The sequence below is a fragment of the Podarcis liolepis genome (genome assembly GCF_965112155.1).
Source record: "Podarcis liolepis genome assembly, chromosome: 6".
In the NCBI taxonomy this organism is placed as follows: domain Eukaryota; kingdom Metazoa; phylum Chordata; class Lepidosauria; order Squamata; family Lacertidae; genus Podarcis; species Podarcis liolepis.
In genome coordinates this window covers 74,903,157-74,928,087 of record NC_139559.1, presented here as the reverse complement: position 1 = coordinate 74,928,087, position 24,931 = coordinate 74,903,157, and the positions used below count along the sequence as shown (strand labels likewise).

Below are 24,931 nucleotides of genomic sequence, written 5' to 3'. Positions count from 1 at the left end.
AACAAGGGATGGATCCTTTTGTGTAGCAGCAGCTCAAGTGCCATTTGTGATCTACCGGAATACCTCCGTGAATGTCCGCCTTGTCTGGTGTCCATTCCGGCGAACATCCATGGCAAACCTGGAAGTACTGGAACGGGTTACTTCCGGGTTTTCCACTCGCACATGTGCAGAAGCACAAACCACTCCATGCACGTGCGCAGATGCAGCACTTTGCCCCGCGTCCTTTTTGGCTAGCGGCTGGGGCTCTGGAACAGATCCCAGCCACAAAATGAGGTACGACTGTATTTGCAAGTACAATTTTTAAAATCCTGGAAACAGAAAACGTTTTGGCAGTTTCATTTGTGCCCCACAAAAACAGTTCTGTTCCCCTTAAGGGACAGTCATTAGGATGTTGTTGTGACCAGCCTGCAAGGCGGACAGAATGGTATTTATTTTGTTTATTGTGATCGTTCATTCTTCCACATACAAATAAGGAGAGTGTAAAATCCAGAGCGCCTTTCCGCTGTGGCAAACAAGTTAGTTTTTAATGCCCCTCATTTCTCGCTGTAAGATTTTGATTCCCCACCCCACCAGATAACCAGGATAAAGTTAGAGCTACGAATTAGAACAGCTTCTCTTGGGGTTTAGTGACTTTACAACATGTAGCCTATCATAACCTACAGTTTCCTCCTTGCCTCGGTTAGTGAAAGACAGCTCTGGAGCAGAGAGGCATCAGGTATTCAAACATTTATGTAACACTGGAGATAAAATGTCACTAGCAATATAAACAGTTGACTTGCAGCCCACGCCATAAATCATTGGGCACACAAGAAAGGAGTCAGCCGGCATCAGGATTCCTGACATCTTCTGGTAACTGTACTTTCTCCAGATAGCCGCTAAGCCGGGCAGGAGCTTATTTCATGCATTAAATTACTTGCGGCCGAGACAATTAGAAAATCCAAACAATTAGTAAGATATCACATGTCTGCCATGTTATTGTAAACTGGCAAAAGCTCTTCCAAAGTGGCATGTTCCCGGATTTAAGGAAACGCTGCCCTCTTGTGCAGGAAAATGAAGCAACCACAATATTTTCCCCCCTTTTCTTTGCCAAATAGCCCACTTCCTAACAGCAAGCACAACACAGGGACTCAGCCCTGAAAACCCATTCACAAGCGGAGCAGGGGAGGAGGAGGAAATCTTTTCCTTTTTCTTCTCTGTATCCCAGAGAGAAGGTTGTATGCACAGGTGAAATATTGCTGAACTTTGCAAGCAGTCTAGGAATTTCGTATCTTTTTTAGTGTGTTTCAACGCTCAGATCCAAATTACATGGGGGAACTGGTCTCTTTCCTGCCTTTGTACTATTGGGTCCATAATAACCTGGTGATGTAATGCTGGGTATAAATGCAAATAGGGAAAAGGCTGTTGTTCAGTGGTAAAAACCCTCAGGTTCAATCCCTGGTGTTCGCAGGTAGGAGAAGTCTCCTGCCTAAAACCCTGGTGAGGAACTATTAATCAATGTAGACAACACTGAGCTATGCTGAGCTAGATAGACCAATGGCCTGATTCGCTATAAGGTGGCCTTGCGTGTGCCACTAATGAAAAAAGGGGTTTGATTTTAGCAGTTAAGCAGAATGAATTCTGTCCACTCTCGTTACATGAGAAGTTGATGGCCTCAGAGTCATGCTTATGTTCCCAAATGTCACGTCTGTGTCACCGTTCTTGCTGTCTGTCTTTCTCTTAGAACCATCCTTCAGGCAGTAAAGCGCCAAGCAACGATTAAAGATTTGCTGCAGTCGCAAAGTCTGGCTGGACGGAGTGCCCCCAACAGTTCAACGCCTCCACTGAACTGTTTAACAAACACGGTGCATCGGTAAGTGGCAGAAATGAAATCCGGTCCCTCTGTTGTGCAGAGCGAGGATGCAAAGCAGATAACAACTCACAAACCTCCAGGATCGCTGTAGAGGCTGGAGTGAGCAGGGCTGTTGCTCTTTGTTTAGGCAGCCATAAAAATCCTTTACAGCTTCATCTCTGTGGGAAAATGGAACAGGGACAGAGGGTGATGAAACTTCTTTCCAAATTCATGTTTAGGCTGCAATCCTGTAGCCCATGAATAAACTGCATTGAATTTAACAGGGCTTCCATCTGAGATCACACTTTTTCATTTGTTGTTGTCGTTTAGTTGTGTCCGACTCTTTGTGACCCCATGGACCAGAGCAGACCAGGCACCCCTGTCTTCCACTGCCTCCCGCAGTTTGGTCAAACTCATGCTGGTAGCTTCAAGAACACTGTCCAACCAGCTCGTCCTCTGTCGTCCCCTTCTCCTTGTGCCCTCCATCTTTCCCAACATCAGGGTCTTTTCTTAACTGCAATACCATCGGATGTGGCCATATGACAGCCATTGATGCAGTTTAAACCAAGACACCCACTGCCCTGAAATAAAGTCCTCATTGCAGCAGGCCAGGATGTTGCTGTGCTGTTTAGAACATTGATGGGGAACCTGTGGACCTCCAAATGGTATTGGAATCCAGTTCCCGTCAGTCCCAGCCAGCATGACCAACAGGCATGGATTTCGAGAGGATTAGTTCAACATCACTGGGAGGGCCACAAGCTCCATACCCCTGATTGAGAAACAGAGGCAGTCCAAGACATTATGCTGCCTGAGGCAAAGGTGACAATCCCTCTCAATTCTATGTGTAGCGGCGAGTGGGCTGGTAGCTGAATCTTCCTTCAGCACTGGTGATGGGATAGCATCCTCCACCATACCAGAGGACCTCAGGAGATACCATATGGCAACAAAGAAGAATGGCTGGGTGCTCAAGAGGAATGGCCAGAGACTGTTCCTGTTTCCCCTGAGCATCTGCTGCCTGAAATGGTTGCCTGCCTCTGCCAAATGGTAGGGCCGGCCTTGTTTTGAAGAAAGTAAGTGGGGAGTTGGCGAATATTTATAACATTATGGAGTGTGTAGAGAAAGCACACAGAGAGACATAAGACTAAAATGAAGTTGGTTCAGGACAAATGGAAGTGCATCTTCATAAGAAAGCTATGTAATTCAGTACTTGAAGGGCCAGTTATGGTCGGCAACTTAGATGGTTTTACAAGGAGATTAGGCAAAAAATGGAGGACAAGTTTATAATCGCTCTTAGTCATGCTGGCTTTGTACTACCCTCCAGGTTCAGAGGCACGAACCTACCAAATTTGCCCATTCTGAAACAATAGAAGAACTGAAACACAGGATTTCTTCAAAATGCCCACTCCTCTGAATTTTGCAATGCAGTTCTTCCATGAAGTAATGCATACAATAGTGCATATTCTTCAGTAAAGTGTCCATAAAACAGGGATATACTTGTGAAAATAACATATACAATGCATTATTTTAGGGGAAATTGCCTTGGGGGGGTGAATGTGCATTTGGGGCAAAATTGCATACAAACATCCCTATTAGGAGGGGGGGGATCACAAACTGATGTGGAAATGTAGAGAGTTGCATTTAAGATTGGAAAACGAAGAAACTGAGAGAAGCCAAAATTAACAGATTCATCCCACCCTAGAGAGGACCCTTATGCTCAGCTTTGGCCTCCCCAAGATCTGGTTGGCCATTGTGGGAAACAGGACGCTGAAGTAAATCATCATTTTGTCTGATCCATCAGAGCTCTTATTATGTTTCTAACTAGAATTTTGGGGGTCCAACACCCTGGGTGTAAATCAGGGAGGTGGCTAGTCAGATATTTGTTGGGAGTGAGTTACTTACAGCAGTGTCAGGAGCAAGCTAGCAATAAATCACACTGTGCATGTTGGAGTCCCCTCCCCCAAAGCAGTCAGAGACTGTGCCTGTGTGGCTGTCTTTGCTTCTCCCGCTTCATGCCTCTTCTGATACTGGGAGACCAGTGGGAAGGGAGCTTGCCACAGCAGGCAGGGGAGACACCTGTGGCTCTTTACCATCCTGACTTATCTCTGCTTCTTGGTCTCCCTCCCCCCACCCTCCTGCTTCAGCTTCTGCCTCTGATTCTGGAGTTCTCTCTGCCATAGACTGTTCCAGCTCACTAGGTCCTGTTACCTCCTGAGCTTTGAAGACCTCCTCTTCCCAGTCTTCTCCCTCACCATTTTGCCAACACCACTCCCTGGGCTCTGGGCCTTCTTCCCTTGGTGGTTCCCCTGCTGGTTCCTCCCACCATTCCTCTACATCCAACCAGTACATGACAGGCATGTGTCACAACAGAAGAGGTTAAGAACACCATGCATAGTGTTGCAGTCTTTGTGGAGCAGTCATTTGGAATTGTTTATGGGGCGGTTGTATGTCAATAAGCATTCATTCTGCAGTTGATCTCACACGTTTCAACTTGGTTCCTCTTCACTTTCCAAAATCTACTATTTGTTAATTTTTTTACATGAGCATTTGTTGTGCTATGGAAACAGAGCACTTTAATTCCCCTTAATAGCATAAATGCAAAGTTCTGTCTTGCTAAATGCTGAGGTATGATCCGTGCCTCCTTCTTTTATGGGCTGGTATTGACTGGACCCAGAAGAAGAGGCAAGCAGATAGGCAACAGCAGCAATGGCAAGGTGATGATGGGTGAAATTTTATTAAAAAAATTTTTTGGAGGAGGAGGGCAAACGAACTTGAATTCTGGGGGAAGGGTTCCTCTTCACTCACTTGTTTAATATCCAAAACGGCTGCTAGTCTTGTGTCATCTCTAATGCTCACAAACCTCTCACACAGAAGGCTGTTGATTTTCTAACTATTGCTATTTCCATTTTTACAAAATCTGAAAAGGGAGGCAGTCGCTACGAACAAAGCCCTTGTCTTGCCAAACGTGGAATGGAGGTTGAGACGAAACAAGTGATTTTCTTTTTTTCTTGTTCCTTTATGAGGTTGTTAAATGACTGTATCCTCACTTCCAGTGGTCATTTGTTCTGTAGTCTACTTGCCTTCTCATGGGGACACTTAACAGAAGGCAGCCAATGAAGGCAAAATGAAATGTAATGATAAAATACACTCTCACTAAAAAAAAAAAAAATCCTTCAAAAGCATTGAGATAATAACTTGGGCATGGGGGAAATCCCCCAGAATTCAAGCTTGTTAAATATTTTGAAATCTGAGTGGGGGGGATTAACTGGGAGGACAAAGAAGTTTAGAATGCGGTTTATTCCATTATGTTAATGAAATGGTTAATTCTATTGCCATAGCAACAAAGAACAGCCATGATAAAAAGCTAAAGGTCTCCACACAAATGCCTGATACAAGGTCTCTCTAGTTCTAAAGCTGATTTTTAGTAGCTACAATAGAAGTGATATGTGTTTTCAATATCGTCTTAAGCTTCCATATCAAAACCCTCTCGCTTAATCCAATAAATAGACTGGTAGCATAAAGTGGCATATATGTTTGCACGTTTAAAACCTGACAAAAGAGGTTTACCGCTACACAATCTTAGCAGAGGATCTCAAGCGAAGATACGGAGGGCAGGAGGGGGATCATAGGCAAGAGTAAAACCGAAAATAAAATATTGTAAGTGGGGATAGCTGACAGAAACACAATACTATATTAAATGCCCAGAAAGAGGACCAAGACAGGGAGAATGAAATTTAAAACTGAGGAATGCAGACTATTGCTCCTTTAGTCCCTTCTTCTTGCTTGGTTGTCTTGAAAAAGCTGTAACAGGGCTTCAGGCAGGATGGATGGATAGAAGCAACATGATGGAAAAGGGCAGCAGGGCACATCAGGTGAGCTGGATTTAGAGACTGAGACCTGGTTCAAAGTATAAGTGTAAACAGCTGGGAGGTGTTTGGCACCATCTTAAGAGTCATATTCTTTCTCATTCTGTCCAACTAGAAAATACTGAGAGGGTGTGCTAGGATAACTATGCTAGGGCTGAATTAACAACCACAACAACAATAACCACCTCACCCTGGCAAATCATTACTTTGGCTGCATTGCAAAATTTGGAGAAGGGCAAAATTTGAAGGGAGGTTATGTGTTTCAGTTCACACCTTATTTCAGAAATTCAAATGAGGTAAGTTTGCCTTTAAATGTGAATTCAATCAGCTATCTTCCCCCCTTCCCTACTAACAACCTTGACTTACTACCACATGCGAACACTGTCTACAGCTGTTTATTTCGAAAGAGAAAGCCAAAAACAAGCCTCTTGGGTTCAAAGAAGATTTCTAAGGACAGGTTTCAAAAACATCATGCATCACTAGCAATTAAAAATATAGCGCCAACTAAAAGGTGAGCATGTGTAAGTCAGGGAGCAGTGCCATCTTTATCTGAATTTGTGAAATGTTTTTTTTTTTATAAAAGAATAATCTGAGAGGTGCAAAAACCCTCTGAAGCCAAGTACGAGCAAGAGTTTTGACAAAATAATAAATTAAGAGAAGATTTAGATTGTCTGACTGCCAAGATATAGCTAGACAGGGAGATAATTCTGCCAATTTTAGGGCTTGGTTGAGCCCAATTAGTTTTTCTTCTTTCAAAAAGTTAGAGAGTTAAGAGAGTGCTACTAATACATAAATCCTAGTAATTAGTATCTGATTCCCATGCATTCATCATTTTGATTTTATGCTGTTTGGTTTTTTTATACTATCCCCAAGGAAACCTGGCTAGCTGTGAAACCTGTGACCTCTTTAGCAACGTAGCATCACCCTGTCACCGCCATGGATATGAATAGATATTACAATTCACAGAGGAGATGAAGCTACAGTACCATCCGATTCTTGGTAAGACAGTCTTGATATGCCATCTGTCCAATTGCATTACAGAAAGTTACCATGAAATGTTTAGGATTGGACCCAGATTACTTACTTTATTTCAGGATTTTGCTGTATTTTTTACTTTATGTATTTTACTTTATTTACGGCAATCCTGTGCACTCTAAGAGTGCAATCCAAACCCAAGATCCGTGGAACAGGCAGATCTTGTGAGGGTTATTCCAGTGTAAGTTCCACATTCTGGCCATGAATATGCCAGCGTAACACCTTCAACCTGGCTAAGTTTGACCATGCTGGCTAAGCCGCAGCTCAGCAGAGGAACTTAAGCTGGAGGAATTTATACCATCTTAAGTTCCCCAAAGGTGGAGCAAGCAGAGACTTGCATGTATTCCAAGTCAGTCACATGATCTGGCAACCCAGTGGGACTCATGCCAGCCAAACTCTGTTTTAAAGACTTTGAAATATACTCAGAGTCGCAAAGTGATTTCATGCTCTTTATTCAGCTCATAGTGGTGAGGAGGAATGAATGAAAGTCCCCTCACAGTCAAAATAAAAAAATTCCTTCCAGTAGCACCTTAAAGACCAACTAAGTTAGTTCTTGGTATGAGCTTTCGTGTGCATGCACACTTCTTCAGATACACTGAAACAGAAGTTGCCAGATCCTTCTATATAGTGAGAAGGTGGGGAGGGGTGTTACTGAGAAGGGTGGTGGGAATGGGAGATAGGCAGATAGCTGAGAGAGCCTCTTGACGACTCTTAACGACTGTAATAGGTCTTACAGGAAAAGGCAAGGGGTGGGAAGGTGAGAAATGGTTTAGTTATGTATAGTGAGATAAGAATTCTTATCTCACTATACATAACTAAACCATTTCTCACCTTCCCACCCCTTGCCTTTTCCTGTAAGACCTATTGCAGTCGTTAAGAGTCGTCAACAGGCTCATCTCAGCTATCTGCCAATCACCCAGTCCCACCACCCTTCTTAGTAATACTCCTCCCCACCTTCTCACTATATAGAAGGATCTGGCAACTTCTGTTTCAGTGTATCTGAAGAAGTGTGCATGCACACAAAAGCTCATACCAAGAACTAACTTAGTTGGTCTTTAAGGTGCTACTGGAAGGAATTTTTTTATTTTGACTATGGCAGACCAACACGGCTACCTATCTACTACTACTCCCCTCACAGTATCTGCTTTATATACATTATTTACACAATGGGCTGCACATGATTGGCTAATTCCGGAATTCTACTGTAAGCCAATCAGGTTGTGGATTCACTTCTATCTGGAGCAGGATTGGGTGGTTCCTGCCAACCAATCATACTGCTGTATTGTTCTAGGACCAATCAGACTGCTGCATTCTGAATCCTATTGTTCTAGGACCAATCAGACTGCTGCATTTTGGATCCTATTGTTCTAGGACCAAACAGACTGCTGCAGTTTGGATCCTATTCAACTCAGTACATAACAGACTTGTTTTCTATCTGCCAGGTTCGGGCTGGGTCAGCTGGCAAGTCTCCAGTTCCTGAATCAAGCTTGGAATATGGGTAGGTCACACTGGCTTAACTTAAAATACCAGTTTCCTATGCTTCATATTGCACTGTAATTTGGAAATAAGGCCAATTGAACTCAGTGGGATGTTCATTTGCCTAGGCATGCACAGGATTGCAGCATATACTGCCTTTAGGGTGCTGGGCAGCTAAAATAATCCCACCCTGAAAAACATATTCAGCATGTTGATATACTCTTAGAAAGCATTAGTTGTCAAAGTCATCTGTAGAAGTCATGGTCTTTTTGTTCAGCCAACTTCTGTAAACAAAGGGGAAGAAGCTGGTTGACTTTCCCCCACCAAATCTTGAGTGAAGAAACAAAGTGAAGAAATCCTCAAAAAGGATTTGTTTTCTCAGTATAATATAATATAATATAATATAATATAATATAATATAATATAATATAATATAATATATTTCTACCCTGCCCATCTGACTGGGTTTCCACAGCCACTCTGGGCAGCTTCCAACATAACATTAAATAATAATAATAATAATAATAATAATAATAATAATAATAATAATAATAATAATATCCCGCCCATCTGGCTGGGCTTCCCCAGCCACTCTGGGCAGCTTCCAAAAAAATATTAAAATGCTGTAATACATCAAACATTAAAAGCTTCCCGAAACAGGGCTGCCTTCAGATGTCTTCTAAAAGTCTGGTAGTTGTTGTTCTCTTTGACATCTGGTGAGAGGGCGTTCCACAGGGTGGGCGTCACTACTGAGAAGGCCCTCTGCCTGGTTCCCTGTAACCCCACTTCTCGCAGTGAGGGAACCACCAGAAAGTCCTCGGAGCTGGACTTCAGTGTCTGGGCTGAACGATCGGGGTGGAGACACTCCTTCAGGTGTACTGGATCGAGGCCATTTAGGGCTTTAAAGGTCAGCACCAACACTTTGACTTGTGCTTGGAAACGTCCTGGGAGCCAATATAGGTCTTTCAGGACCAGTGTTATATGGTCTTGGTGGCCACTCCCAGTCACCAGTCTAGCTGCCACATTCTGAATTAGTTGCAGTTTCCGGGTCACCTTCAAAGGTAGCCCCATGTAGAGTGTGTTGCAGTAGTACAAGCGGGAGATAACCAGAGCATGCACCACTCTGGTGAGACAGTCCGCAAGCAGGTAGGGTCTCAGCCGGCGTACCAGGTGGAGTTGGTAGACAGCTGCCCTGGACACAGAATTGACCTGTGCCTCCATGGACAGCTGATAGACCAAAATGACTCCCAGGCTGCACACCTGCTCCTTCAGGGGCACAGTTGTCCCATTCAGGACCAGGGAGTTCCTCACCCCCACCCACCCCGTTCCCACAAAACAAAATAATTGAGAATCCCTTAGGAAATCATGACACATCTAAAACAGCATTATCTCACAAGCAGACGAATGCTGAAATCTGTATGCATAATGACATATTTAGAATTATATCTCTTGCAACCCTGGCAATTTTTGCATTGCATGTCTGTGCTTCAGGAAAGCTGTAGTGACCAACGCCAGCTAGCTTATTCTTTCAACATTAAGGATGCCAGTTGTGAATTAAGAACTCTCGACGTTGTGGCAAAGATGTTCTTGTAATATGGTGAACAATTATAGCACCTCAGAACAAGATAACACTACACAGCAGGTGGTCTGTTTAATGGTGCCTCTTGAGGTCCTCAGGGGAAGTTGCAAGACGGAAAGAGCATTTTGATACGACTTGGAAACATACCCACAGTTTTTCTTCTTCTTCTTTTTTGGCCTCTATTTTTATTGATGACATAAGTGAGGAGATGCAACTTGTTATAAAATAGTCTTACTATAGAATTTGTTTGTCAAGAAGACCTCTGAGAGAGATCAAGAGATTGCACACAAACTCCTAAGGTATGCATTCTTCTAGAACGTTCCCAAAGGAAGCTGAAAACATTTCATCTGATCAAGATGTGAGTGTGAGACTCAGAGGCTCCTCAGGGCTTTGCAGTTGGGCCAAGTTTATTTCCATTCAGGTGTGTGAAGATGCTCAGAATAATTACAGAACACAAGCCAGGAGACAGTTTAGTAGCTAAGCCTTTAAAAACAGTGTTTACTAATGTGGGTGGAACTGCCTCCTGGGCGGGCATTGGGATTACATAGTAGGGCACAAGGAAGCAAGCGGGCAGTGGAGGTGTCAATGACCATCAGACTCCGAAAAGCTGGTATCACTGGAACAAGTTCATCAGTTTTGTTAAATTAATTAAACTAGTTTTACTTGGATTTTGAATAAATGTGCAATGAATTGTTCTTGTTTTGAAATTTACTGTGTTATTGTGGGCCCAGTCGCATAGCTGCCCACTCCCAGGTCAGTGTCTACGTGTGATATATGATTAATAACTAAGGCAAAGAATCTGGATTAAAAATGACCAAAACTTTATTGATTACAGATGTAGGTGGAATTTTGGTTCAGGCATTCCATTCCAGCCTCTTGCTGGAAGGCCGGAAGCACTGCAGGGTCGTGACAGGATTATGGCCTCCCCAAGACGCTGATCTACTGAGTTGGCCACCCCAAGACCGCAGAGTGCGAGAGGAAGGGGTAAGCATCCATTATCTTCCTTAGTGGGTTGGGCAAAGAACTATTCTAAACAATGCTTTCTATAGGACAGGGGAAATCAATTTATGGAACCACCCAGAAAAGTTTGGGAACCACTGCTTTAAAACTTGACTGATAAAAGGACACACCCAAGACAAACAGTGTAGCTTTATCTGCAATACTGTTGGGTTTTTGATACTGTCTAGAAACCACGTGGTCCAAGCCTCACAAGTTCAAGACCGTTTAAATTACACAAACTCTTGAATATATATATATATATATATATATATATATATATATATATATATATATATGGGTTCCATTGAAAAGAAGCCTTTTTCTTATCAGATATCAGAATACCGTTTTTGTGTCTGCATCTTTAATTTTATGAAACTGTTCTGCTGTTTTTATGTTGTGTTTTTGTATACCGCTTAGTATTTTAAAATCTGTAAGTTGTTTAGGAATACTTAAAGACAAAACCAAATAGCTCCAAGAGAAGCATGGAAGTAGAGCAGTGCAACTTAGCCAAGCTATGAATCGATTTAGTCTGTCAAAATACTACATTAATCTGCTTTGTCTTTGATTTGCTTACCTGCTTGGATGTTATTCAGGGCCTGACATTAATTAAAAGCTATGAAAAGATCCCTGACAAATAGCCACAGAAAACACAGCATCTGTCAGAGTTAGTAGGTACTTTTAACATGCCTGTGTTCACTTTAGGACTGCTACCTTTTAAGTGTCAACAAGGCATGTGCATCTGGTCATGTTGGGTTATTAAATATGGAGGGGGAATCTCTCTCCCTAGCAACATTATAGCTAAGTGCCATGAGGTTGATGGAGAATTACACAGTATCTACATTGCCTGATAGAGTGAATTAATCAATATGTCCTCTATCAAAATGGTGAACACATCATCTTTGATTTGTTAATGCTGTAAAAATTACTGTTGTGTGCTGGGATTTTATTTCTTATGAAAAAAAGTCATGGCAGCCACACCTATGGAGGAAATTTTAAGTTGCTCTGGGCAGAGCTCTTGAAAAATGAACAACCTGCATGGGTTATTTCATTTATTTGGACATTTAAATCCTGGTTGTTGTTTTGCTGCATGCAGGGAGGTCCCCACCCCTGAAAAAAATAAAAAGAATTGCTTATCTATATCCCCAAAATTGTGGAGGGTTGTTAATTAATTTCAACAATAGTATTGGTCAGTAAAATGTTAGTTGAATACCACACTACGAATAGTGATGAAATAGAAACTGCAATTTCCCCCCGCAAAAGCCATTTAGAAAGACGCATACAAACCAGGTTGCACAATGTTCTTTAATTCTGATTTATTAACCTTGTAAAAAGTACAGAAATCTGAACATAAGGATTATTTAATAAGCACGATCAAAATTTTGTATTTTTAAGTTGATGGCAGAGAGTATAAAGAAATGAAGGGATCCATTGTTAGCTACTTAAACAGCATGTGGCTTTCTTTGGGATACAGCAGCTAGTGCATGAACACCCTAACTGAAAATGAGGAATAAGTTGTAACTGACTAGGCTTGGGCAATATATTGCCTAGGACCGGCATGCCAGCTTCACTCAGTGGTATCACTGGTGAAACCACCACCGCTCTTGAGTCCCCCTGCCTCCAGCACCCAGAGGGAAAAACAAGCTGCAGGCAGAGAGGAATGCAGGAGTGGAGGTGCTTTCACCAGAGATACACCCCGAGTGAGACCGCTCTGCCCTCCAAGTGTTGCAGATGAAGAAACAAGCTGCATTGGCGAGGCGCGATACAGCTTGGCCGAGGAGTGCGCTGCTGCCCTTGCCTCAGCCAAGCAGTTTTACAGATCCCCGACCCGCCGCCAGCTTGCATGACCTAGCGGTAGGGTGGGGGCTCTGCTAAAGTGCCCCCCTCCCCAGCAGAGAGAGCCCCGATTGTGCTCCTGCTTGCTTGTTGGGGTGGGATTGTGGCTGCTCAGCGGGCTCCAGTGTGGTGTAGTGGTTAAGAGCGGTGGACTTGTAATCTGGTGAACCGGGTTCGCTTCCCCGCTCCTCCACACGCAGCTGCTGGGTGACCTTGGGCTAGTCACACTTCTCTGAAGTCTCTCAGCATCACTCACCTCACAGAGTGTTTTTAGCTCTAAACATAAAACTGGCCAAATTATGATCTAAAAAAGTAATCAATGCTCGTACCGAGCAATCATCTTGATGTAGATACTCTATAGCGGCTATGTCAGTTGCTTTTACTACCCCCGGTAAAATGCCACTTATAATGGACAAGAAATGGTCTATACGGTCCGCCCCTACATAAAATCTGGGCGGTTTGGGGTAATTAGCAAAGACAAGCTTTTGAGGGGTTAGGACTAACCTCCATTCTCTTTTGGAACACAACATCTGTCGAGCTTGGGAGGGGTGGTTCCCCTCAGTGGTTTGGAATGCCAGCTCACCTCTGTCTGTGGATTCTATGGTGGCCATAAGAGGACTCTGAGGCAGTATGACTGTAGATGGATTAGATTCTTTGTCCCAGCTCGGAGTTAATTCTTCAGGACTTGGTTTAGATTCTTTTGTGGATGTATCTATTTTGCGTGTCTCATTGATGGCACTCGAGTTAGATTTGTTTGTTCCACTTGTGGAGAGGGATGGAAGAAGGTTAAAAAGCTTCTGCCAATATTTTTTGCAAGTACGGTGAGTTGTCTTAGACCGCCTTAGGTTTTTCATGTTTTTGCTTTTCTTCGTCTTGCGCTCAGCTTTTTTCCTCCGAGGTTTGGGGGACAGTAATGGATCCGGGTTGACTAGGGGATTTGTAATCTGGACTGAAGCGCTCACATGTTGTTTAAAATTGTCCACTAGAGTCAGGAGGAGGTTATTGTGGGGGAGGAAGGGAAAGGAGAATGTTAGCCGCTTTGAGACTCCTTAGGGTAGTGATAAATTGGGATATCAAATTCAAACTCTTCTCCAGGCAGGTGTAGCTTTGCTTAGTTGCATCTTTTCCTCCTGGGTAGAACAACCACCGCAGGAGGAAAGAGGCAATGCTCCTGTATGGAGCCTGACAGGCTCTGTGCACTTGACTACTGCTGCCTGGTCTGTCTTTGGGGAGTGGGGGGGGGGGGCAAGGAAGCTTGCTCAGTTGGTGGCAGAAGCCTTTTTGCTCCCCAGCTGAGCAGCAGGCTGGGTCCAGCTGTATTAGCCCAGGAGCCGCTGGGGTGAAAGCGGTGGCAGTTTCACCCCAAGCCAATACAGATTCTTTCAACATCGCGGTTTATTGCCAAACTGTGATGTTCGGCTGGTGATACGCCACGATGTTGAAAACCCAGCATCGCCCAGCCCCTGTTACTGACATGCGAATTTAGAATAGTGGGAAATCTGTCTCTCCCTCCCTTACTGTAGTTCTACTGTAAACAAACACACAGCCAATTTAGGTTGAAAACTCAGAGGTAAATAGTTGTCAGCATATTACCGCCATATGTCGCAAAGACACGGGTTCTATTTCTGAGAAGCAAATACTCAAAAATAAAACACATGCCTTTGCAACATATGGCGGTAATATGCTGACAACTATTTACCTCTGAGTTTTCAACCTAAATTGGTTGTGTGTTTGTTTGCAGTGAAATACACGGCTAATAAACATTTCTCATGTAATTAAAAAGTTATTCACTTCCTGGCATGGCGCTTACTTACCGCACAGTTGCAGAACGTGAGTGTAACTTCATTTATATGCATTTCCCAAGCCATACTGCACAAGAGAGATATAAAATTGCTATACTGTGCCTATAACTTTTCACTCACAAAACTGTGCCCATGTGGAATGGATGCCACAAGCTTCCATTCTGGCCTGCGTCCCATGGGTGACTTCCACATGGATGGGTTAGGCCATTGTCCTGGATGCACAAGAACCCTCCTGGCTGTTCCCAAAAACATGAGGGCCTCCTGCACTTCAGATAACTTTGGGCTGCTCCTCTGCCCCAGGGCACTAGAGCATTATATCACCCTCTTTTGGGAGACAGGATGTGTGCCTGGAATGGGCACCTCGGTGTTAGCCAGGTACAGGGAATATCAGGGCCCCATTCTGTATATTCAGCACAGAGGCTGCATTGGTCTGGGGTGAGGAGAAGATGGCCCAGCAGAAACCTGTGGGCTTCCCATCCATGCATGAAATGGACACCTGTAGGGCTGGAAAACATTCACGTATGTGACATTTTCACTTAGCGTATCTGCCCAACTGCTCTGTGTCGCACAGGTTGTTCCTGCTAAAACTGGCACCACTCTCTTTTGTTTGGCAAGAGTTGCAGAGAGCCTCTCTATATGGGCGAAAAAAGGAATTGCCGCCTTGCACTGCAAGAATAATCTCATCTTCCAAAGAGTGCACGGATGCAACAGAAAGATGCCATAAATCAGATTCTTGAGCTAACGCTTGCATTTGAAATAATATAGCTAATAGACATGCTCTGGAGATTCATTAACAGAAACAAAGAAATCATGCAAGCTACTGAAAAAAGCACTGAATGGTGAAGAGTGCATTGTATTTGCAAATTTAGTTTTTAATGCCTAGTCAAAAGCAGAATTTAGGGAGAATTAAGGTAATACAGTGCCATATGCTGCAGCCGTTGAAACTGATTAATAGTTCAGAAATACCCATTTAAACCTCTTTTTACATCCTCCTGTAAAACACACACACACATTGAATCTGCATTGCTTTGTTTGTGTGTTTTGCAGTTAATTACATCTTCTAAAAAACAGTTTTAAAAGGAAATGAAATGTGTAATTACCAAATGTTTCCCTGGTAACAAAGTTGGCTTGCGTGTCGGGGTTTAGCTGATTTGGTGGGAGCGGGGAGAGACCCCTCTCCTAATTTTGTGGGGGGTTATGAGGAAGAAATCACCAAAGCCACCATAGCGTGCAAGAATTTGCAGAAAGAAAAAGAAAAAGTAAAGTTCTGCTTCTGGGGGGTGGGGGTGGGAAAGACAAGGATAGCTAACATTTGATAAACTAGCCACTGCTGGTCTGAAGGCTAAATAAAAAATAAAAAATTTAAATTGGAAAATGCAGCTGACATTATAGCAGTCTCCCATCATTAGGTGTCCCCCCGCAATTCTTTTTTAACATAGTTGTTGTTGCTGGTACTAATTAGATAGCAAATCAATAGAATCAAGTAAATGTAAGGTTCGCTTTAACTGCTGGTCTGATCACCTCAGCACACTGGGTTCACAGCTAAGGGCAGGCCTCTCTTTGGTTCATAAGGTGTTGTCCTGGAAACCATTCGGATGCAGTCAATAATAGGGCAGACGCTGAGACACAGAGTGCAGCCTGTACAACTGTCAGTAACAGTGGGCAGGTGGGTTTCTGGATCAAATTGTATAGCCTGCAAGCAGAAATAAACAGCACTGATGTCACTCACAGAAAAGGTCAAAAACAACCCCATTTTTAGCATCCACATTTCCTGTAGTTGAGGTGCTTGGAGACATCTTTGTCTGGTTCCGCACTGCAGCTATAGTAACAGTTTCAACCATTAAGAAAATGCATTTTGAAAAATTATGAACACAGTAGCCCTGCTAGAAATCAACACACACACCATTTTTAGTTAAAAACCGAGTCGAGCCTTCGAGCCTCAGGACATGTCGTGTCCATGATATTTAAGTTCCATGAAGATATTTTTGTTTTCTGTGAAATCAATCTTTCAGAGCACAATGATTTACTGGTGTTATTATTGCAGAAAGCTAAACAGTTCAGTTCTGTGTGGCTTCTGCAGAAATATTTCCACAAATGTTAATATTAATAACAGTGGTACTATAGTAATAATAAGCTACATAAAGTCATTGAAAACAGCAGCAACTCTTGGTTTTGCCAGAAGGTGTACATAAATTCATCAGTGAGCTGCAGCCAATGAATTTTCCTTGAATGATACACATCTTTTAAAAACGCATTTTGGAACGCTTGAAAAATCTTCAGTGTGTATCTGAAATGCCCCATTTCCTTATTCTGCTTCTGCAGAGCCTGAGACAGCACCCTTCAGAGAATAAACTCTGAAGGCGGCTTACTGATTTACACTAGGGTTGGATCTACACACAAGGGGGGGGGGAACACACTATAAATAAGTCAGAAATTAAATCCTTTTAAGAAAAAAAATGTTATGTAAAATTGCATAGAAAAGTTTTCTGCTCTACTGCACCATCAGGCATTGCATGTTTATATAAAATGCTGTGGGGTTTTTTTTACTAACGTTGTCAATGTGTGTTGGCTCCATTTCTGAAGAACAGGCTAGACACTTGCCACACTTCATGTGTGACTGCTTTGATTTTCCATGGGAGGATCTTGGGTGGAGGCCAGCTTCTCTAGTGGTCCATTTTCTTTCTTTGTTCCAGATAAAAGAGCTTTTGCCTGACTGGGATGCGTCCTCAAATTGTGTAATGCCTCCATTACTGAGGTAAGAGTCACCCCTGTTGCTCTGCACACCTAGGCTCATGGCTCCATGTCCCCAGGCAATGCTGCCCCAGGATTAGGGAGCATGGACCTCTGTCCCTAATGCAAAGACTTCTACTCCCCATATGGCTGAGCTTCCTGGCAGCTTGGCAAACCACACACAACACAGTGGACCTCTCAAAGGTCTGGGCACTCCTTGCATTGTTTGCAAACACATTAGAAATCTGATCCACACACCTGAATCAAAGGAGAAGCAGCCAACGAGGCAGCAGCTACTATGATGCAAAACTGAATACTTAAAAGAGACCAGAGAGGCTACAGGTTTTGGCAAGCAGACCTAGCACAGCTCTGTACATCAGGGAATCACCATCAGGGCTTCCCAACTAGCACAGCCAGATCAATTATTAGAGTGCAAGGACTGTTGGTCAGGGTTAGTGCGACTTTTTCAGTCGGCGACTGCAACACTCTGCTTAGAAATTAACCACAGCCCAGGCACAACCAAATGCTACCTACTGCATGCACTAATATGCTTTATTTATAGCACCTTGCATTACTTTGCCCCCTTTGAAATGCATGGGTTAATCACATTCTTTTTTTGTTGTTGCTGCTGCTGCATTTCAGAGCAAGTTCCTTTGGCACAAAGAGGCCACTATTCCATTGTTAAAAACAAAACACCAGAAACATTATTGCTGCTGCAAGTGAACTAAATTATTTTGCACTGTCACTGTAACATATTATAGTACATTTTTATTAGACTATGATGGTCTTTGATAACAGCGCTCTGTAAGACAAACTCAGCACTGGTGGCTCTCTTATCTTCCGTTTCCATAGTTTTCAACTATGTGAAGCTGGGTTTTAAACTTCATGTTTACTTGCATTAACCCTTTTCTGGGGGAAAAATATCTCTGCGGACCCAGACAGGCTGTTCTGCTCCAGGCCCTGGTTTTGCAGCAACCTCAGATATATATATATATAATGAACTTTACAAATGGTTTGCTTGCTGCTTGCAGCTACTGCGGAGAACATGTGCTTTGCCAGCTCACCTTAAGCAGACATACAAATCTGATCTGACCGGTGGAGCTGAGGGGAAAGCAATGTACCAGCAAAGACTGCAAGTCGGCAGTGGAGGCAGGGCTGGCTGAGAGGGGTAAACGTTGGGAAAAGATACACCAAAAAAATAAAAATAAACGTATCACTGCTTCCGGCAGGCAGACTCTGTGGGGGAGGTCATTTACAGGATTATCTAGCTAGAGCAAGGGTTGCCAAACATTTTGGGCCTATGGGCACATTTGGGATTTGAAGAGAGTGCTGCAGGCACAGCATCTCTGCTCACTTCTCTCCCTGCGCTCCTGGGTCATGCTCTCGGTGTTGAGCAGGCACAGAGAAAGTGCGTAAACATACACACATGCACCTGCAGAGTTTCTCTGCTTTTCCATGAGGTCTGGGTAAAAAGCCAGATCTGGCGGAATTAAAACAACTGCATGATTTCCTCGCAAAGTCAGCCTCAAATTAAAGCGTACAGTGGTAGACTGCAGAGTAAAAACCAATGAGACAGCACAAAGCTCCTGTTCTCCAGTCCAGTGCTAGCTCCGCATGTTGCGCACAGCTAGTAGTTGCAGATATGAAAGCCCATCTCTATCGAAAGATGCAGAAGGCCAGTATGCACACTGCAATGTGGACACATAATTGTAGGAGTTGTATATGTTCATATCCTCACTGGATCAGGATGCTGGTGTGAACGAGGGCTCACTACCACCACACTGCCTTGCCTTCCCAGCAACAACTTACTTCCTTCGTTTCAAGATATTTGCTATTTAATCTATACTATGTGCCTTACCGAAGCTGAAGACTTCCTTGCTCTGATATAGATACCGAGGCTGTCACTGAATCAGCTGAAACCTATTGGAGTTTTACATAATTTGTTTAGACTCTGGCGTGTACACTGTCAAAAGGGACGCATGGCCCCATTGCAAGCACAATTCTCATAACCCCAGTGTGGATCTTCCACAGTTTTCTGCAGCCTGCAATATTGGGAGGAAAATGGCAGCTCCACTCTGGATGCTGTGCAGCAGGAAAATAAACTGGGATAGCTGAAGGCGTGTGCTCTGTGCATCCCAAGTCTCTACGAAACCCGCTTTATTGACAACCCCTGAAAATGGATCGGACACGGTTCATGCAGTCTATACCTGAGAGTGCACCAGTGTTAATTTCCAGTATCTTGTAAATCTCCTTTTCCCACATGCCCATCAACAGACAGTAGATCCCTTCTGCCTCAGCAGCGAAAAAGATAACTCACAGTGCCCTTTTGCTAATTACAGCTGTACTCTTACCTGGTAGCCAGAATCATTACAGGTCATGTAGCATTTGCCACAGTTGATACACATTTCCTCATCAATCAGAGCCAGAACTTGCTCCGTATTACTGAGCTCTCCATATGTTCCAATATACCGCAGCGCTTTTCCAATTACATCCTAGGTTGGGGAGGTGGGAGGTGGGGAGGGGGAGGAAGAGAAGAAAAGCATTATTGAAACACTTTGGAGATATCCAAGGTTGTTTTATGGCCAAAGCAAAGCACTTGACAGCATGTTTCTGAAGGATGTTGTTTTGCAGGCACTACGGCAATGCTGGGAATGATGGGACGAGTCAAAAGCACTTCATGCTTGCTACACTGCAAAATGTGGATAACAGGTATTGATGGATAAGCAGCTCAAGCATTGGCAGAGCTAAAAATAGCCAGGCCACACAAGGACCCTGCCTTTCAGATCTGCATGCATCAGAGGTAGCATTTAATTAAATCATCCTCGGTGACCATTGTTTAGCGCAACAGGAAGCAACGGGAGAAGTGACATGACACGCACAGCCTGCCTATAGCATCCATGGCTGCTGTTCATTAGCACACCTCGGAGTACTCATTACGAGAGAAGAAAAGGAGGCCATTAAACAACAGGGAACAAAGGACAGCGCCATTGGAAAGAACATGCAAATGGCCTGGCGACCCAAACACACGTTATTGAAGTCATCATTAGTTTTCAGTCAATTGAGCCGATCGTGCCGTGCTGTAGTTTCGTTACCCAAATCTTGTTTGGATGAAATTTTGCCAGGGGAGATTTACAAAGATGGCGTGCTAAGGGTCACACAACTTTGCAATAGGACAGGGGCAGCCAACGTGCTGCCTACGGGATGTCATTGAACTCCGACTCCCAACAAATGCCAGCCAGCATGGCCAATGGGCAGAGATGATGGGAGTTACAGTCCTGCAACATCTGGAGGCACCAGGATGGCTAGTCCTGTAATAGAGGTTCAGGTGGCCTCTTGCAAGCTTGCAAAAGTGAGATCTGTTTGTTGATTTAATTTCACAACATTTATATACCTCTAATAAAACCTCTAAGCAGTCAACAAAACAAAATGAGTAGCACAACGTAGGAGAAGCAACAGGGCAGAGCCAAACATGGCAGCAGCGTGGCTTCAAAGGCTGGCAGCTCCTCCTCCTGCTGCTGCTGCCACTGGCCAGGAGCTGCTTCCCCTTCCTTCTTCTGTGTGGCAGGAGGAGGAGCCAACCACTGAAACCACTTGGCTCCATGTTTGGCCCTGACTTTTTTGGACACTGTCCCCCCAAAATATTGGGGGGTCCTTTTTTGGTTGGGCCCCCCAGGAGTTGCAATATTAGCCGATTCAGAGTGTTACTGAATATGAATAATGTAGGAATTAAAGTCTAGTTGCCATTTGCAGAGTATGCAGAAGACATCAGTTAGTTCTCTTTCCCCCTTCTATAAAAACTATGCAAGACACTCCCTGTTTAAAGTTTTAAAAATATACAACTTTTACTTAGTGTACTTGCACTTGCAGATTAAAATCTACAATGCAGGTGGATGTTTCTTAAATTGATAAAAGTTTCCTACATTAATTAAACTGTTACAGACTAACTAACTCTGAGGCAGACAGCAACACAACACAAGTGCTGCTCTGACTGTTAAAACTGTACAACTAGCTGCCATAACTGTACCAACCGCCATTACTGCCTCAGAGTGCATGACATCACAGAGTTCTACAGCTCTTGCAATTAAACTCCTTACATATGCATTTTGGATGCTAGCACCCCACAAATAATACCGAAGGAGCACAACAGGCAACCAATACTGTTGAGATAAGAAAAAATGGCTACAAATGCAGAACACCATCACTAAGTGCTTGTCAGTTTCCAGTGGGATTTATTCCCCACCCACTCTGGGAACATCAATTCAGCATGCTGCATCCTGAACTGTTTTTGTGAGTTCCTTTTTTTAAAAAAGTGCTTTGCTAGAACACACAAAAGAAGAAAAAGGCAAATTGCTCCACTGAGTGTGAACAGTCAAAACAGATCTAGTATGGAAATAAGAGTTGAGCTGGGTGCAAGTTTGGCAAAGTTGGGCTGGATGCAAATCCTGGGTGCAGGATCTTTGGCAAAGTGCCTCCTAATGAGATCCCTCTGAAATAGGAGCACCAGTTAATTTTCCCACTTTGTACTGTAGAGGGAAGTGAGGGGCAGATGGAGCTTGTCTCTAGACGGGAAGGTAGCCCATCTAGGAGAAGAAAGAAAACTTTGATCCTAAACCTCCACTGCCTTGCGGGACATCTTTGTGAGAAGAAAAGGCTAAGGAGTAAACCCTACAGGAATCTGGCGTGCAGTCCCTAAGACAGTTGGATGGCACCTTGTACACCTCCTTCCAACCACTCCTGCAGCCAAGCTGGTGCCAAACACATTGCTCTGCTTCCATTGGACCAGATCGATGAAGCCAAGAGGGAGGTCGCTTTGGTGCCGCTAACACAGCCGTTTGACTTTACCCCCAGAGACATACTCCACTGTCTCTCAAGACAGACAGATGCCAAGCACTGCTCTCTACACTGGACCCCACCAATTTTAATTGTCCATCATGTTTCAGAGCAATGCTACATTGGGAGCACTGGGGGAAACTTTAATGGCAGTTTTCAGACGCAACTATTCAATGCAAATAAAATAAAATAAATGTTTAAATGTGTTTTTTTTGGGGGGGGGTTGGGGGTTGGTGTTACCACACTAGACAGAGCCCTGACAGCTGTCTGAAGATGCCATGTGATGATGTTGGCCTGGCAGCATGGGCAATTGAGTTGTGCCTCGCATTTCCCGTCACGTGATCTGAAATCAATGCAGATTATCCTGGCAGAGAAATGCAATGAACAGGAAGCACAAATCACCTAAGCTTCTTGTTTCCTTCACGTATTATCGTGACCATAACATTGCTTGGTCACAGTTCTCTGGGTTGTGGCTTATGTGAGGAACAAACTCTATTTGTCTGAAATTTCCATTTTTGTTTTATACAGAAGAACCCAGCATCTACTGAACCAGGAATCTGAGCGTTGCAAAAAATAAGTAAGCCCCTTTCTATTTGTTCCGCAAACAAAACTACTTATAGATCAACAAATACACTTTAGTAGATTGATGGACCTAGCATTTTGTTTTTATTGCTCTCTAGTCTGTTCTAATGACTCAGTAAGGAGATAGGCATGCTTAAATCTAATGGAAATCTATGACACTTAATATGTGCTTAACAGAGCAATCCTGTATTGGGAAAGGAGAAGTCCAGTGGCTCAGATATTGCCACTTCCTAAGCTCTGCTGTTTCATCGCGGCCATTTCTTTTAGCCTTGTTTTCTTTTCTCTTTACCAATAGGAGATAATTTCTTTGCCACATCCAGAACTGGTGCAGTTTATAGCTATGTGTGTGTGTAGGGCTGTCTAGTAAATAAGGGGGCTTAGGATCTTACAGATACGTGGCTGCCCCGACACCCAAATCGCATAACCTCTACTGTTGATGGACATTACACCTGTGATGCTTTCTGCAGGTGTACCAGCAGAATTAAGTACCACCCGAGTGGCAAACCAGCATTCAAATGCCCTGCTAGGCTGTCCTTTGGAATGCTCCATAAACCTTGCTGATTTCATTAGGGGTAGTGCACTTAAGTAGGGTGTTGGAGGAATCCACTGAAAATGATCAGGTGGAATTCCTTCTATCAGCCCATTTGACATGCATCATGTCACAGAATCTTGTTGTGTATGCTTGTCACCTTGGTTCCTACAAAAAAATGCATCTTTAAACATGCACACATTATACGTCAATTGTTTTGCAATATATGCCCCTTTACAGGTGCCTCCTTGCTTTTCCTGAAGTGATGCTTGTTGACTTTGTGCAAGTTGTTTGTTGCTAGAGGCAACCTGTATGCATCAATTTGCAATCCTAACCCTGTCTACTCAGAAGTAAGACCCGCTGAATTAAATGGAGCTTACTCCCAGATATGTGGGTTTAGAATTGCATCCTCAATCCATTTCCTATTGTGAATGCTATTCCTTTTTTGTTATCTGTAGACTTTATCTGTACGCCTCAGTTCAAGACCGAGCCTCTTCGGGAGAACTATCTGGATTTGACCATTTATTTTTCTCTGTCCATCGATCCATCCGCTAAATCTGTGTTTTAAGATTGTCCTCGATCCACTGCCAGCAAAATCTTAGGTGCTTTCCTTCCTCCCAACTTGAAGTTTTGTTGACTTATATCTCATTCTTTACCCAGTGTCCTCTGTGCTGTGAATTTATTCACAGCACATTGGCACAAATACGAATATAAAGCTGTCAAATGTAAAATCATGTTTACAGTGAACATTTTCATAAATTAGCTGGAGCCTTTGTTTCAGCACACACACACACGACCATTTTCCGAACAAAGTACAGATTTATGAAACAAAATGCTGTAATCAAAAAGGACTTGTATAAGGGCTATGTTTGCTCACCCTTTTGGTGGGGTGGGGTTGTGGGACAACAGAGGCTCCTCTAAGGCCCTGATGAGGGAATCGTGGCATCAATGCCCTGTCTGGATAGGTGGCGGGGGGCGTAAGCTATATTGTGCCTATGGTGGTCGCCTATTATGGGGCCGGGTAGGCATTTGTCCACCAGGCAAATTGGCTCCAGCCCAGTTGTTTTGCCTACCTCATAGCAACTGTTGTGGTCCCTTCGGGGGTCACCCTGTTTGATGTAAGACTTAGGAGACCCCGCCTGGATTGGCCTACGTGTCATTTCTGGTGGGCGGGCCGGAAGTATTTTGATTGCCAAACCTTTTTCATCTGTATTCAATAAAGTTGTGGCCTGTTTCAATCCAAACCAGTCGTAGTGGTCTTTTATTTATCTGGGGTGGGGTGGGGACTGGGGAGCACGATGCCTGGGCCTGCAATTACCATTAATCTGTGCGAAAGAGAAATTGATACAATCCAGGACACAAGGAGCCAAAGTTCAACAGGGAGTTAAGATGGGATGACAAATTTATACTGAACAATGAAATCAAGCTAGTGAAATAGACTGCAGTCCTAACCCCATTTACCTGAGAGTAAGCTTCACTGAATTCAATGGGGTGTACGTCTAAGTAGACATTGGTTAGAATTGCTTTGTGTAGGCCACTGGCCACTGCATTAACTTTGTCTTTATAGGTGGCACAAGACAATTTGCTACTTTTGTTGCCAGACACTAACAGATTTGTAAATCTCTGTTGATGACTGTGATATGTGTGCCTATTGAGCATTACAATGTACATGAAAATAATGTACAGCAAATGATGAAATGGAAGAAAGACTTGTGGAAAATAAACTAATTGCAGGACAGAAAATACTAGATGAAAGTGTGAATGACTATCAGAACAGACTGAGGCACACTTGCACATACCTACACTTAAGGTCCTTTTTGGATGGTGGTCATGGATTACCATGGT

General features: G+C 43.5%; 2 protein-coding genes across 4 annotated transcripts in view; one reads left to right on the top strand and one right to left on the bottom strand.

Annotated features, from left to right (window-relative positions):
* Positions 1–22: 22 nt before the first annotated feature.
* Positions 23–24,274, top strand: LOC310710360 (uncharacterized protein). Its single transcript, XM_083511281.1, has 9 exons — positions 23–1,849; positions 5,807–5,987; positions 6,565–6,690; positions 8,169–8,224; positions 10,617–10,765; positions 17,109–17,170; positions 19,777–19,854; positions 22,504–22,549; positions 23,546–24,274. Exons 4-9 carry the CDS (start codon positions 8,221–8,223, stop codon positions 23,639–23,641), a joined length of 435 nt encoding a protein of 144 aa, XP_083367407.1. The 5' UTR covers positions 23–1,849; positions 5,807–5,987; positions 6,565–6,690; positions 8,169–8,220; the 3' UTR covers positions 23,642–24,274.
* DPYD (dihydropyrimidine dehydrogenase) overlaps positions 15,149–24,931 on the bottom strand; it is a 490,336-nt gene continuing 480,553 nt past the window's right edge. For all 3 annotated transcript variants that reach the window (XM_083510988.1, XM_083510986.1, XM_083510987.1), the window contains 2 exons: positions 19,497–19,637; positions 15,149–16,108 (listed from right to left, as the gene is read on the bottom strand). In XM_083510988.1, coding sequence (XP_083367114.1) covers positions 15,938–16,108; positions 19,497–19,637 — 312 coding nt within the window. In that variant the 3' untranslated portion in view covers positions 15,149–15,937. The remainder of the gene's footprint in view (positions 16,109–19,496; positions 19,638–24,931) is intronic.